This window comes from Thermobia domestica, chromosome 18 (genome assembly GCF_964235325.1).
Source record: "Thermobia domestica chromosome 18, izTheDome1.hap1.1, whole genome shotgun sequence".
Classification (NCBI taxonomy): Eukaryota; Metazoa; Arthropoda; class Insecta; order Zygentoma; family Lepismatidae; genus Thermobia; species Thermobia domestica.
In genome coordinates, this window is record NC_137471.1 from 184416343 (window position 1) to 184432034 (window position 15692).

The window sequence follows — 15692 nt, forward strand, 5'->3', positions numbered from 1 at the left end:
TTACTGCCTTATTTATTTCATTTTTACCATATACTTTTCTCAACGTTTAAGTACTTTAGGCTAAAGAAGACGGGTGATTCATGAAAATAAATTCTAGTTCAAGTAAAATTTTAATGGACTCTTAACGGGAATTGAACCCGCGACTATAATACCCAACAACGAACGCGCTAGGCATTAGATATTAAAACAAAACTGACTTACCGAACGTTTCGCAGTAACTGATTCTTTTTATTATTTTAATTGTTTTACTCGGTTTTATAGTTTTAGCAGTACCTCTTTAACAACAGGGGCATGAACACAGAATTATCACAGATACGTAAAAACACAAGCCTCTCCCAGCGGGAATAGAACCCGGTACCCCGTACACCCCACACGTGCTAAACACTGGACTATCTGCGTAGGGTAAACAAAGGAGCAGAAATAAATATATATTGCACATTCCGACGAAACGCAAACCTCCCAATGAAAGCAATATTAAAGGAAAAATGGAAAAACTTAGTGAGCTCTTGAAAGAGCTCGTAGGTTACCTGGGTATGAAGACAAATCTTTTTTCAGGTATTAATATCTCGTATAATCGCCGTTAGCTTCGATGACGTATCTTAATCTTCTTGGTAATGAGTTAACCAAGCTAGCGACATATTGATGTCTCTGTGCTATTTCTTCCCACGCGTCAGAAACTATCTCCCAAAGTGCGTCAGCTGTCCTTGGTGGGGAATCAGGCCAATTTTCGTGTAGAGTTCTTGTAACTTCCGCCCATAGATTTTCCAATGGGTTCAAGTCAGATCCTCTTGAAACCCAGTCAACTAGCTCAACATTTGGGTTCTTCTTGAAACCAGGCTTGAAATAGATGGGAATCATGTATTGAGCTATGATCTTGTTGAACTTCTACAATGCCGTCTTCAAATAAATTTCTCGCAGCGGGGAGCAAGCCATAGTGCACAATATCCAGATACTTCTGGCTGTTCAATCGGCCTTCTATACGGTGTAATTCACCAAGTGTATCCTTACACAGCCATCCCCAGCAATGAATAGTAACATGCCCCATTTGATGCGTTCTGTGCATGTACTGTGAATCGTAACGTTTTCCTATGGGTCTATACACAAGTCGAGGACCATCATTTGCTGAAGAGAATATCTTTTCGTCTGTGAAGATTACATGTTCCTAGTTATAACCAATATTTGCCTCAGCAAATGCTAGTCGATCAACTTTATGACTATCTGTCAATTGCTTCTTACATGCGGCTCGATATGCGTGAAGCACTGCATCTTTAAGGCGTCGCCGAGCGGTGAGGAAGGAGCCACGAAATCGAGACGCTATCACTAACTGCCGGGATAACATGAAAGGATTGCGACGGCTTACATCAACTAGGGCCCGATCTTGTTGTGGGATTGAAACCCTTTGAAGGCCAGTGCCAGGTTTTCTAGACACGTTACCTGTTTCTGAGTATTTCTTCCACCAAATATATGCTGTAGAACAGGGAACACCAAGACGTTCGCTAGCTTGTCACACATTCATACCACCGTATTCAAGAAGAGCAGTAAGCTGCTAGCGAACATTCTGACCACGATGAGCCATGACTAATGAATCAATTGCAGCTGTTTGGCTGTAGGTGATTTCGTTACTCCTAGGCTTAAGTGGAGAAACTCGTCTGCTGCACACACGAGTCGTGGTGGTCACGTGTGTTCTTAGGTCCCCCCCATCCCCACTCATCATCTATGACCAACATGGACCTCTAGCCCAACAGACTTTTCTGTTACAGGACTGTCACCTGACCTTGGCCCACCCTGTACATTACAATATTCACAGTTTTGTTTATACACTTTTCAATTGTCGACTTTATTATTTTTGTTAATTTAGTTATTTGTTAACAGACACCAAGCACGTCTCAGACGCCCTTTTGCACTAGAGATATATAACAATAACAAAGGGAAAGAATGGAACACGGAAGAAGCAGTAGTACAAAATGAAATTATTTTGTTTTACTTGACAGAAAGCTCTGCTCTGAACACTTCCCTCTGAGCAACTAAGGTTACAGTTTCCTCTGTTTGTTCTTTATGACCCTGAAAAGATTTATGATTTTAGGATTTTAGATTTCTGGGCTTTCGGCATCTATCGCCATTTAGCCAGTCACGTATATTCAGCCGAGAACATTATCCGAGGAGAGGGAAGGAAGAAAGGATTAGGGAAGGAAGTAAGCGACCTGGGACCTATAAGTTAGGTACCACCCCGGCATTTGCATGGTGTGAATGAGAAAAACCCAGGAAAACCACATTCAGGGGGCTGGCCTGAAAAAGCGTGTTATATTTTTTCGACGGAGTGACCCCACCCGGAATCGAACCAGGGGTCGTTCGCACTAAAGACGAGAGTGTTTGCGAGTACGCTATGCATGACCTCAAAAGAATGAAAAGCCTTATGATGTTGAATCATTCGTTGCAATTGAGAGCTATTATATTGTAAACTGTTGGCAGACCTTCAAAGACCAATTAGAAGGAAATATTTGTAGAGAAGAGGGTAATGCTCTGTCCTATCGGAAAGACTTATACATATATAAGCACATAAACCATTTCGTCGGCATTGACTGTAAAGAAAAAGAAAAAAAGGAATGGAAATATAAAATAATGGTGACAAAACTCAGGTTAACTCTTTATTAATGGATAATGGAAGATTTTTGTATATTGCTTACACCTTTTGTCTTTTCAGAGACATTGTCAATTTTTTGAGAAAGACTGACAACTACTGTAAGTTTTATGAGAAATAGTTTTTAGGTATATGCAGAGTTTTGACGAGCAACAATTCCTTGTATTGGCAGATAAAATGGAATAAAAGTCAATTGTATTTTCAATATATTATTTGGACATTTACTTTTACATTCAGTGTTGCCACACTTGGTACAATTGTACCAGATTCAGCCCTTTTTGTCATTCACCGGCTCGTTGGTACCACGCTGGAATTTTCAGCCCCTTTTGTGAAAAAGTTGGTACAATTCTATCCAATTCAGCACCATTTAACAAATATTGTCACATTTTCCAAAATTCACGTTACTCATACCGTGTTGGACTCTTAAGAAATGCTGGTGAACATTCATTCTGTGACATTGCACCGCATAAAGGTACAAACTTCGTGTGGAAAATTCGTAATTCGAACTATACCGGGAAACAAATGACGCTAGATGGGTGCATCCGTGCCGCGCAGGAAGGAGACGAGAAAGAAGCAATGGGGTGGAAATTTTAGCTTGAAATCTTTTCTTTTCTTTTTCTTTCTTTTTTTTTAAAGTACACACATATTGAATTAAGTGTTGCATATTCTGAAGAAGACCAGTGGGTGCTGAAGTAAGTCTATCATTTATGTGTCGTTGAAAAGATTCTACATCAAAACAATAATAGCACCAGGGCCGTACCGTGGAAAATCAGCGCCTGGGCGAGAATATACGACGGCGCTCCCGTAACTATGGTCGATAGACTATGGTTTGCGCGAAGCGTAATAACATTTTTAAAAATAAACCCTGGTTTTCCTGGATTTTGAGCTCCGAATTTTGCGCCCCGTTACTTCGGCGCGCGGGACCGTCCCCCCCCCCCCCCAACGGCATGGTATAGCAAGAAAAAGTACATTTGACGTAGTTGCCGGCTTACCGGGCTAAGCTGTTTACTAGTGACGCCATATTGACGAATATAAAAATACCCGAACATTTCTGCGTTTTAGAGATCTATATCGACGCGTTGTAACAAACTTTATGTATAGGCTTAAAGTTAGGTCAGGGATGATCATACATGGGCAAAAATATTTTACTTTTTGACAAAAATGAATTCAGTCCTTTTTCTTTCAATTTGGTACTATTTTTCAGCCCACTACGGAGCTAGGACTGTGGCAACACTGTTTACATTTAAGAATAAACCCCTCATAAACGGATATCCTTAAGAGGAAGTTTAAGCTGACTTTTTATTTTTAAAAAAATGATTAAATAGTCAGAGAAAGTAAGAAATTCTTTGTAAAAAATTATTGGAAATAAATTTTAGTGAAATGACATGCTGACTGTTTTTAGAATTTTAAAATCGACATTCAAAAAAATGATTTTCCTTAAATGAAATTTTCGAGCATTCATATCGTGATTTCGATGTTGTCGATTTTTATATAGAATCTGAAGATTATTTTTTCCTTCCTTTTGAAATAAATAAGGTAATTTGACTCTATTAATTACCTTTATTTATTGATTTATTTATTTAAAAAATCATAATATGCATAATTTAGTCTGATTTGAAATTTAATTTAAGAAAACAATTTAAACTGGATGATAGAAATTGAATTCATATAAGAATTGTCCAATATTTATTGCTATTGTAGAATGATAAATGAAGAGTTTATATTTTGCTTTACCTGATTGAATGATTGATTTTTTTCTAGATACAATGAATTTTTATAAACTTATTAAATATTTTGGATATTGCGCAGAAAACAAAATTTCCTGAAATTTCAATTTATATGGTTGTATTTGTATATATAGTGTGTTAACGAATATATTTGACTGAATAATTAATTTCCTCCCATTTTTCCTTTTTTAAATTTTTGCCTTGTTAAGACACGAATACCGTCTTGTTAGTGATTTCTTGATGCTACTGTATAGTAAAATAAAGATTACTCTTCTTACTTTGAGAAGTTCACATCACATTACAAAAGGAAAGAACGGTCGATGTGACTCTAGAGAACATGTGTGACTGTACTAATTCGTAGAGAAATTTGGTCTGAAATCCACGTAAAGTTAAGAATATTTTGTGATAGGGAAACTTTAGCTTTATATGTAATGTAAGTTTGGGTTTGATTTATGCGCCAACACAAGTGAAACTCTTGGTTTGCTAGCTGTACAAGTCTTTGCGTCTTGGAAAGAAATACGTGAAAAAACGTTCATTCTAAACTTTGATATGTAAGATATTTTTCATTATGTTTGTGCAATCACTTCGAAAATAATACAAATAGTGAAAATAATATTGCATATTCTTAAACTTTTATAGTGACTTTTCCTTATATTCGCATAATCAAATTTTCAAATACTTGAATATCAAAACAAAATTTCATGTTTTCAATCTTTGACAAAATCTTTCTCTTGTGTTTGTTCAATCACTTATTCAAATAGTATAAATAGTGCGAAACCATGTCGGCGAACTTTAATAATTTATTGATTATTGTATTGGCTTATTTTGATTTAAATAGTGAATACATTATAACCTGCGTATAGCTACAAAGTAGTAGATATTGATTGCGGTAATTTTAAGCTTATTTATCACCGGTGCTAAAGTGTTGGATTATTTGATTGGATACTTGTAAGATGCTTGAATGTAAACTTTGGGTGCGACAAATCTGTAGTTGAATACTTAAGCTGGCCGTGAGCCGGAAACGATAACTGGGATATCAACTACCGTCAGGCAAACAGGAACCTGCCCGTTAGAAGCAAATGGATGATCCAGTTGGTAGCATTTGGGAACCGTAGTTCGATGCCTGCCGCAACCGGATCCCACAGCCAAATATCGTCCGCCTCTCCGAATCAGTGTTGCCAACAACCTCTGAAGAAAATAGGCTACATGGCCTTCAGAAATAGGCTTTTTTTACGCAAAAAATGGCTAGATTTTGAACTGCTAACCTATAATCTACATTGTATATTTAAACCCCTTTTTTGTGTGTAGTATTATAAGTAGATTATAGTAAAATTTGAAATATTGAATTTTATTCGCTGAAAACTAACAAGCAATATACATGGCTTTAAATTACAATAAAATTCATCAACAATTCATCCGATTTCTGAAAGTCAACAACCATATTATCATTTGAATTGAAATAAGTTATCATCGATGACGTCACAGCTAGCCGAGGCACTGGAACTGCATGCACCATCGTTGGATTATGGATTGAAAGTGTTTAGGTAGACTGCCATTGTCCCAATTTTCAATAGTACTTTCGGCAGGTCATACTTCTTACCAAGGGCGCCGAACCTGGGGGGTCCAGGCCCCCCCAAAGCTCATGTGGGTCCCCGCACTTTATTTATGAATATACAATATTTGGCATAAATTCAATGCAATTTGTCTTAAAATCCTAATATATACCTTCTACATCTGAATGTACCCCCCCCCCCAAATTTACAGAGAAATGGGCGCCCTTGCTTGTTACAAACACTTCTTATTTCTTCGTACACCGACACGAATCATCATGATAGCATTGAAAGTCTTCAAACTTATTAGATACCGCATTTCTTTCCTTTAAGAAACATAAACAATCTTTGTGACTTGAAGAACCAAACAGTTTACTAAATTTACATTTAAAAGCTTTCATTCTTTTAATGAAATGTGAAAAAATAAAAAAAATTAAAAAGTGGCAAACGGTGCTGTTACAGTAGCAACATTAAAATTCTTCCTGAGTCGATAAGTATTGTTAAATGGTTGTAAATCTGTTGGTGGGGAGAGAGAAGAAAAATGAAAAACAAGTGTTTGTTGTGTAATAAAACACCTTCTGTCTAGAAAAAATCAATTAATACGATAATATCTAATAACAAGAAGGTTAATCTTTAAAAAAAAAAAGTACTTTTAGAATTAATTTAACGGCAGGGTGACCAGAACTTTTACTTTCAAAAACGGGACGCATACGAATCGGCGACGGGGGGGGGGGGGCGGTAAGGTGACTTCCACATTGCATTTTTGGATTCAGCAGTGTTTTCAATTTACAAAATACACAAGTAAGAATAATAACACAACGTTTCTAACTTACCCAAAAATACTTTTAACTACTTCAACACTCAGAATTCCCACTCAATTCCCACTTGAACCACAGAACACTCAATTCTCATTTGAATATTCAGAAGTTCTGGGCACGGCTGAATCTTCCCAATGAGTGTTAGTACGGAAGAGTGTAGAATTAACATTGACTATTTTTATTTTGAATAATAATTACGGGACACCTGGGTCATGTTTGCTTAAAAACGGGACATTTAGGCGTCCCGTTCGAAAATCAGAAAAAACGGGACAACGGTTGAAAATAAGGGACTGTCCCGGCTAAAACGGGACGTCTGGTCACCTTGTTTAACGGCTAATAAAAAAAAAGGCAACAAGGGCAAAAAAGTTTCATAAAATAAGCTATATTTAAGGCTATAAACATTTCGTACAGTTGTATGGTTAAATGTCTCTCCAAATATGCTAGGTTTAGCCAAAAATAGGCTAAATTGGCATCACTGCTCCGAATACATTTTTCTTGGGCTTCCAAAACAAGTATAAACAAGTTACTGACTTCACGGTATCATTTTCCTAATCTAAATATGTTAAACATAATCTCTTATTTCACGACCCGCTTGGGAGAGTAAGCTCCCTGAAGTACGATTTTTCGCGCGCTACTCTAGCCAGCTGTTTTACGCGCCATCCTAGCCAGTTATTTTAAGTTGGTCACAAAATTTATATCATGGAGTACAACGGAAACAAAACGAGTCCTATATCATGGAGTACAAGGGGAACAAAACGAGCCCTGCGGGGCTTCTAACCCGTTCCTACTACTACTATCGGTACTACTTCTCTGCACAAAAGTAAGTAAATCACTTTTTTGAGTATTATTTTAATTTAAAAAGTGTTATAAAATTTAAAAAAAAACTTTCCTCCGGCCGGGTTTGAACTCACGTCAAAAGAGATTTCCGTTACTAGCATAGAGCGCTAGCCCACTTAGCCACGAAGACCGACAACAACAATTGTTTAATTTCTGCTATTCGAATGCAACGTGACAAGAAATGGATAATGCTTACCAATCAGAACTGTGTTTTTCGTTCCTACTTCTGGGAGCATTACTCTCCTGAGCTAGTCCTCTCCTTTCACCTTCAACAGAAGAAATGTGTGTAGATGCAATTAAGAGGCATCATCCCGGCGAAATTAAAATACCGCTAATTTTACAGTAATTATGTGATATCTTCAAATAGATAAAATATAATTGAAATGTGGAACAAGAGCGCCCTAGACAATATTATTTTGCGTGAGGTACCGTTATCACAAGTCACCTAGTGGCTTTCTATTTTCAGCCGTTTAGAAACGCGAAAATAAATGCCGATTTTCAAAATGGCTTGAAATCGAAAGCAGATAAGTGAGTCCATGATAACGGTATCTCACGTAAAATGATATTGGCTTGGGCGCTCTTGTTCCACATTTCAATTACCTTTTATCTAGTTGAAGATATCATATAATTACTGTAAAATTAGCGGTATTTTAATTTCGCCGGGATGAGGCCTCCTAAAGAAAATAGTTTTATACGGAATTATCAATCGAACGCTATGTTTCGTGTCAGTCTCAAATAAACATCAAAAATCAGTAAATAATTTATTTCATACATAATTTTTACATCATTCCAAATATATTACTCCTAAGAGAAAGCTACGCTTTTAATTCAATTTTAATTCATTTATAGTAACTAATGTTATCATTAGTTGGAAAAATAATTAGTTTGTAATATTCACTCATTATTGTTATTTTCTTTCGAGTAAGTATAGATTGTGTACTAATAAACATATTAATAAATTGCTTTCAAGAGAAAATCACGTTTTCAATTCAATTTTAAATCGATCATCATAACTAATACTTTTATTATTTTGAAAACTTGATTAAAGAATAATATTTAGATATTACTCTTATTTCAGATGAGCAAACATAGTTAAAATAAATATTTCAATAACTTGCTAGGAAATCCCCATTCGTTATATAACGTTAAAAAGGTCACTTCGGGTACACCTCACATGTGAAATATCTCGCTTGAATGGGGCCTGTAGGGGGCGTGGCGACCATTTGAAGATCAGAACAAGACATGCTCGAAAACACCAGAAAACGTGGATAAAATAGAAAGCTATCATGTAATTGTTTTGAAACGTGGAATATGTAAGTTTAAAAGGTAGCTAAATACGAATATGGTACCAACTGTTTATAAATTAAAACGGCGGATCCAACATGGCGGACACAAAGTACAAAAAGCAACTTATGCATCTGAAATTGGGTATATAGAGATATTAGACTCGCTATATATGAATCGAATACTAAAAATATAAAATTCAAAATGGCGGATCCAAGATGGCAGACAAAATTCTAAACAAGCGGGATTTCTTGGTGGCGGAGTACGAATTCAATGTTAAAATGCAAAATACAATATAACGGATCCAATGTGGTGGACGAAAAGTGCAAACAGTAATTACAGAACAGACATATGTGATTCTTACACATGCAGCAGAAAAATACCTATAGTGTGACTACATAACGAGGCAAATAGGGGCAGGTGATGTTTTACAATAAACAGGGAGCGTGTTTTGCTATACAATCATGCCAAAATTGAGGCACAGAATGCAGAGCAGATTTTCTAACGCACATGAAAGTTTTATGATACGAACAAATTGCAATCATAGACAATAATTATTTTTTTCTACTAACTCCCTTCCCCGCACCCGAAGAGATACGCGGGAATCGGTATATGTTATATATCGCTGAAAAGCTCGCAGAGACTACACTTTACATCTTTAATATCTCGCTTGAATGGCGTCTGAAGGGTACGTTGTGATTATTTGCAGATACCATCTGAAGATCCGAACAACGACAGTGAAAAATTACGTGTTAGAGTTTAAAACATCGTTATGCTTCTATAACTGTCTTTCCGGCTTCACATTATGCCGCGTACACTTGTGAGCCATATGTGTGACAAATGTGCACTCTCATGTGTAGGGATGGTACCGACACCGAAACTAGTCTCGATCTGATTTCGGTCCCGTCTCTCATTCGAGACCAAGATTGTGCTTTTCCTAATCGAGACGAGATCAAGACGGAGTCCAGGCTCGTCTCAATACAATATCTTCATTCTGTACTTTTGCACTTTTTGTTCGCCATGTTGGATCCATTATATTGCATTTTGCGCTTTTAACATTGGATTCGTACTCTGCGATCACGAAAACCTCTACCTACCCGCTTTCAGTTGCATTGTTTTGCATTTTGTTTGCCATCTTGAATCTGCCATTTTGAATTTTATACTTTTGGTATCCGGTTCATACATAGCGAAGTCTAATATCTCTATATACCCAATTTTAGATCCATAGCTTATTTTTTTGTAATTTGTGTCCGTCATGTTGAATTTGTCATTTTGATTTGTAAACAGTTGATGTCAGATTCGTATTTACCTACCTTTTAAAAATATATATACCACGTCTCAAAACAAGTACACCATAGCTTTCTATTTTGTCCACGTTTATTGGTGTTTCGGACTGAGCCTTATTCTGACCTTCAAATGGTCGTCACGTCCCCGAAGGCCTCATCGAACCGAGATATTTCACGTGCGAAGTGTACTCGGTGTGATCTATCCAACGATCTACAACACATGTAGATCCCCGGGTACCACTTCTAGTACTTCCCTTGTTAGTTTAGAGAATCTATTCAATTATGTTCATTGGATTACTCATATTTTCTTATGACTAAACATAGTTCACGCACTAAGTAATATTTTAGTTCACTCATAATAATGCATGCTATTATTTATTGTTAAAATCCATGTAGAAGGAGGAAATCTTGTTGCGTCCAGTAGAAACAAGTTTAAACAAGATACCCGACGCATGCTATTCTGTTCGTAATTTAAATGTTTTAAATATAATCTACCTTTCCATCTTTAACACGTAATTTATATTGTTAGTATATTATATGGTATACATATTAATTCAGTGAGTCTTTCGCGGAGAGAGCTAGTGTACGCGTCAGACATAATGTTGACGCGAAGTTTTTCACGAAGATCAAAGGATTATTTGTCCTTCGTGTAACAACCAACCAAACAATAAAAATAACAATGATAGCAAATCTGTTGTAATCTTTATGATATAATTGTAATACTTTATAAATGAAAGACACCCTTTACACCCAATTTCTCTTTACAATGAGAGCATTCTGGTGAATCCAATTAAATACGACAAATAAAGCCATTTCCATCAAAGTAGAAACGAATTAAATATTATATACTGTACATCATGATTCAAAGTTTTATAATTTCGTGGCTTTCGTCTTATAACACAAAACTAACAATCCTAAGTTATAAAACATATTTTATTCTATTTCCGTTTAATAAATTTATATATATATATATATATATATATATATATATATATATATATATATATATATATATACCATCGGCTGAGATTCAACACCACGTATCTCCAATACCAATGTCATTAGAATCAGTATAGGATGGAGCATAATCTTGTTAAATACTGCACCCATATCACGACAAATGGCTCTGTTATTCCTTTAAAAGTAACACCGCGTGTAACGAGGCTAAATCTAGTTTTCGAACAGCTTTTGGTGAAATGTTACTTAAGCGGCGTAATCTCAGGCGACGATACAAGGCTTCATTATTCCCGTAACGTACTCTCCATGCCACTTCTGGTTTCAATGTTATTTGAGAAAATATCACATCATACATACCAAATGCTCTAAATAGGTATATTTGACACTGGTACTAGATAAAATAAAATTCATGAAAAATAAATGTTGATATTAGCCCTTGGTAATAGAAACTTAGACCATGTAAAATTAAACATTCATAAGAACATATATTTTCAAAGTATTTTCGATGAAGAGTCACTTAATATTATTGTATATCGGTGGCTGGTTCATGAACCATCTTGATTGGTTCTCTTGCAGATATCTTGGTAATCAACTTAGAAAGTGTTCTTTTTCATCTCCCTTAGTTGCCAAGATAAAGAGCAATACAACCACGACGTTTCATTTTCAAGTAATTATCCTGCTAACTTGTGATACCGAATAAGTCGTTATTTGTCACTATAACTAAACTATTTTATCCCAACTCCATATTTAAATACTTTATCCCTACTCCATTCTTCTAACAAAAAAAGCATCACCCAAATTAGTACCGTCTACACATTACTCTAATGAGGATGCAAATTTTCAACTTCAGCTTAACAACAATCTTTTGCAAGTAATAGTAACTTGCTTGTAATTTCAAAAACAATTTTGTAGCAGAGATTTCATAAATTAAAATTATAGCCGAAAATAGATAACTAATACCCATAAATATAAATATCCCTTGTAAATCAGATGAAGAGATGATTTTAGTGTCCGTATCACTTGTTGAAAGCATATGAAAGAATTGGCTTGTCCTGTGCTTACAATACAATTGGATCAAATGTCTTTCCCAAAAACTTATAACTCCAGACTCAACAAATATTGAAACATCTTCATTAAACATAGATTTAAATGGCGATCCTATGGGAAACGTTGCTATAATTCTGGTCTCAAAGATGCACTCGTCTAGAAGGTGAAAATCTTTCAAATTCTCTTCTTCTAAATAATCGGTGCCACTTATAATTCCATTATTATGATATTCTACAAAAACACCATACTTCCCTGTAGCGGCCATTTCTTCCATATTGACCCCATTCTCTAATAAAATAAAATTTTCAGCAAATATGTTATGACTGACAACGCTTGACTCATGTAAGAGGTTTACCATATATGTATCAAATCCTAACCATTTCAAACCAATATCCAATACTTCCCTAAAAGTTCTAATTGGACGTTCATAAATGGTCACAGTAAAACATGATGCTAGATCAGTGCTATAGGCAAAAGTCAATAACAAATACATTAATGTTATAAGGAACAGGAAGTGACGCAAGACAGCCTCGTTCGGTTCTTTTATCCCAGCTTGAGTCACTAACCTAATTACGTCTGAAAAGCTTTCTTTGATATCTACGTACCTAGAGTTTTGTTTCATTGGATACATGGTTCTCAAGGCATATGACAAAACGGTAAGAAAGAGAATTGAAAAAGTCACTGTCACCAAGATACAATACCAAACTACACGATTAAATGGAAATATTAGGGCATAGGCTTTCGAGATTTCCCTTGGTCGTGGTGTTATTAAAGTAAGACATACTTTCAAGTAAGAAATGGATGCATCTGTTGGATATTTCCCTTCGTATTCCAACCAACAATCTCCAATACCCATATCTGCATCACGATAAACAATATCTGCTACCATTCCAGTGGCTGTTCCGTTGTCTTCGTACTCTCCCCATTTGTCTTCTGGTAACTTAAAGGAAAAGCTGAGGTTACGAAGGAGTGACAATTCCATCAACAGATTGCCTTCGACGCCAGCGACATGTAAGAACTTCTGAAGACCAGGGACCGGCTCTTCCACCATCTGTATATCGTTATTTTCAGATTGTTTATAAAGTACGATATATGGAGGAAAGGGTGTACTTGTAACAATAAGTTCCTTTCCTCCTAGATTTCGCAGTTTGTTAGGGAAGAGTGTGCGGTTTGAGATAAATGTTTCTCCGTTCCACTCATCAACTTGTGTAATAATAACTTTCTGAGAATATGTGTGAGTGAAGAGAGAACAACGCACATCGCTGCTGCCACAGTTTATAACTATTACGTTGGGAAAGTATTGAAATACTTTATGTCTAAGGATAAGTTCCAATTTAGTTGATTTATAACAAGGTACAACCACGAAGTATGATAATGTGGATGTTGCAAGAAGATTGGTAAAGATTTGTAGGATATTATCAACACTTCTGCTTGTAACAATGTATATTTCACTTGGGATTTTTATTTTAGGTATGTTGCTCATAGCCCTAGTGTCTGATATTTGAAGTGGGAGATTGAAGACTTGTAGAATGGAATATGATATTGCATCCTTAAGTTGACATTCTTCACCTGTGATTGAAAGACTATAAATATGGTCATGAAAGAAGGATACGATAATTTTATTGATCATATCATTCACAGTTTTATTTTCAAACCAGTTATATTGTTCCTGGAGAATTTTGGAAGTAGCAGTAGCATACATTAGGAACAACGTTACTGGAACGGAGAACTGTACCATCTTTTATTATCCATTACCTGAAAAAGACATAATCAGATTTAATGGTTTCCAGACATGTTCTACAGACGATTTTTCTTATGGCAGTTGTATCAACACTTATCACTACTTCACATTTACAATACATCCCTAGAGTTTTCCTGAAGTTTAACGTGTCCTTTTTGCACCTAGGCTGCATAAAACTGCTACATTATCATGGGAAGTCTAAATAAACATTATTCTACCAAACATCGCATCCACACTTTCCGCATAAAGTGATGTAATCATTAAATATTCAACGAAGAAATATAGGAATGTAAGGTTGTTTGAAACAAGTAGCCTGGCCTGCTTGTTTATTTTATCAAAGCTAGCGGGCGAAGGGATTTAGGATAATCTGCTTAGTGTGGCAGAGCTAACAAATTCCTGAAAAAGTGAAGCAATCTGTAGGAATAATAATACAGTGAAACCTCTCTAAAGCGGACAGGCGTGGGGAATCAAAAATTGTCCGCTATAGAGAGGTGTCCGCCTTAAAGAGTTTTCAATATTTTCTTACGTAAATTAGTAAACATTGTAATATGCAATTAGAAAAAAATATTTTTGCATGAATCATGTATTTACGATTATTACGAAAATGTTACTGTACCGGGCAAGAACTACCGAACTTGTCTTCTGCTTAGAGATTCCAGCGGGACAGCAGAATAATGTGCCACCCCAAATAGGGGGCAACTGTCAATCACTTTTGTGTCTAAAACAGGTTGGGTGGGAATAGAATGCAAGTAAAGGACATGAGAGTGTTGTTCAACAGAGAAGCTTTGTCTGGGTTGCTGAGCAGACAGTTGAGGAAGCAAAATGTTGTCAAAATACTTCCTTGGTGACACATGTATGAATTACTAAAAATGTATTTTACAGTACTTTTCAACTTGTTTCTAGAGAAACTGTCCATAATACGGAAATAAATAGTACCTATTAAAGACAGAAAAGACTGTCCTTGTACGTACTAGAGAGTGTCCGCTTTAGAGAGGTTTGCCAATATGTTTTTTCCTATTATAGTGATTGGGGATTACAAAATATGTCCGTTAAGGGAGGTGTCCGCTTTATAGAGGTGTCCGTTAGTAGAGGCTTCACTGTATGAGGATTGAAAATGAATACATATAATTTAAAACTTTGAGAGTCACCTGATGTTTCAGAATATATTAATTCCAGGGATATTTACACATCACAATTCAAAAATATTTATATTGTTACCTTATGTAAAATAAATTCATTCTGTTGATTCAGGAAATACTTGCATTCCTTGTTGAAGAGTTTAATTTAAGACCCTTGCAGTAATGCTACACTAATAATAATAATAATAATAATAATAATTATTATTATTATTATTATTATTATTATTATTATTATTATTATTATTATTATTATTATTCCAATATCAAGGAAAAATAGGGTAAATATGCCTAATTTCTCATCATCACTAATTTTGTAACTCATAAAATAAAATATTAAACCTTGTACAAGGTTACGTATATATATCTGATTACTGATAATTGAGGACATGTATTCCGTTATATGAAGGGATATTTTATTTCTGCCATCTGGAGCACTTCTATGAAACTAGGTGAAATATAAAAAGTAGTAGCATGTTATCACATGAAGTCCATTTTACCAGGTACTCATAGCATATATACTTTAGAGCAGTGCTTGTGTGGGATGTAAAATATACCTAATGGGGAGATCTCACGATATCCGTCTATTTCTACCTAGTTATATCATAAATACTGTCACAAAGTTTGGAGTGGCGCTGCGGGCATCCGGAGTGGCAAAGTGCTGCCATCTG

General features: G+C 35.7%; 1 protein-coding gene across 1 annotated transcript; it reads right to left on the reverse strand.

Moving 5' to 3' along the window:
- Positions 1-1162: 1162 nt before the first annotated feature.
- On the reverse strand, positions 1163-13195 carry LOC145675430 (glutamate receptor ionotropic, delta-2-like). Its single transcript, XM_081745837.1, has 2 exons — positions 12160-13195; positions 1163-1467 (listed from the first exon to the last, which is right to left on the reverse strand). Exons 1-2 carry the CDS (start codon positions 13193-13195, stop codon positions 1163-1165), a joined length of 1341 nt encoding a protein of 446 aa, XP_081601963.1.
- Between the last annotated feature and the right edge of the window lie 2497 nt (positions 13196-15692).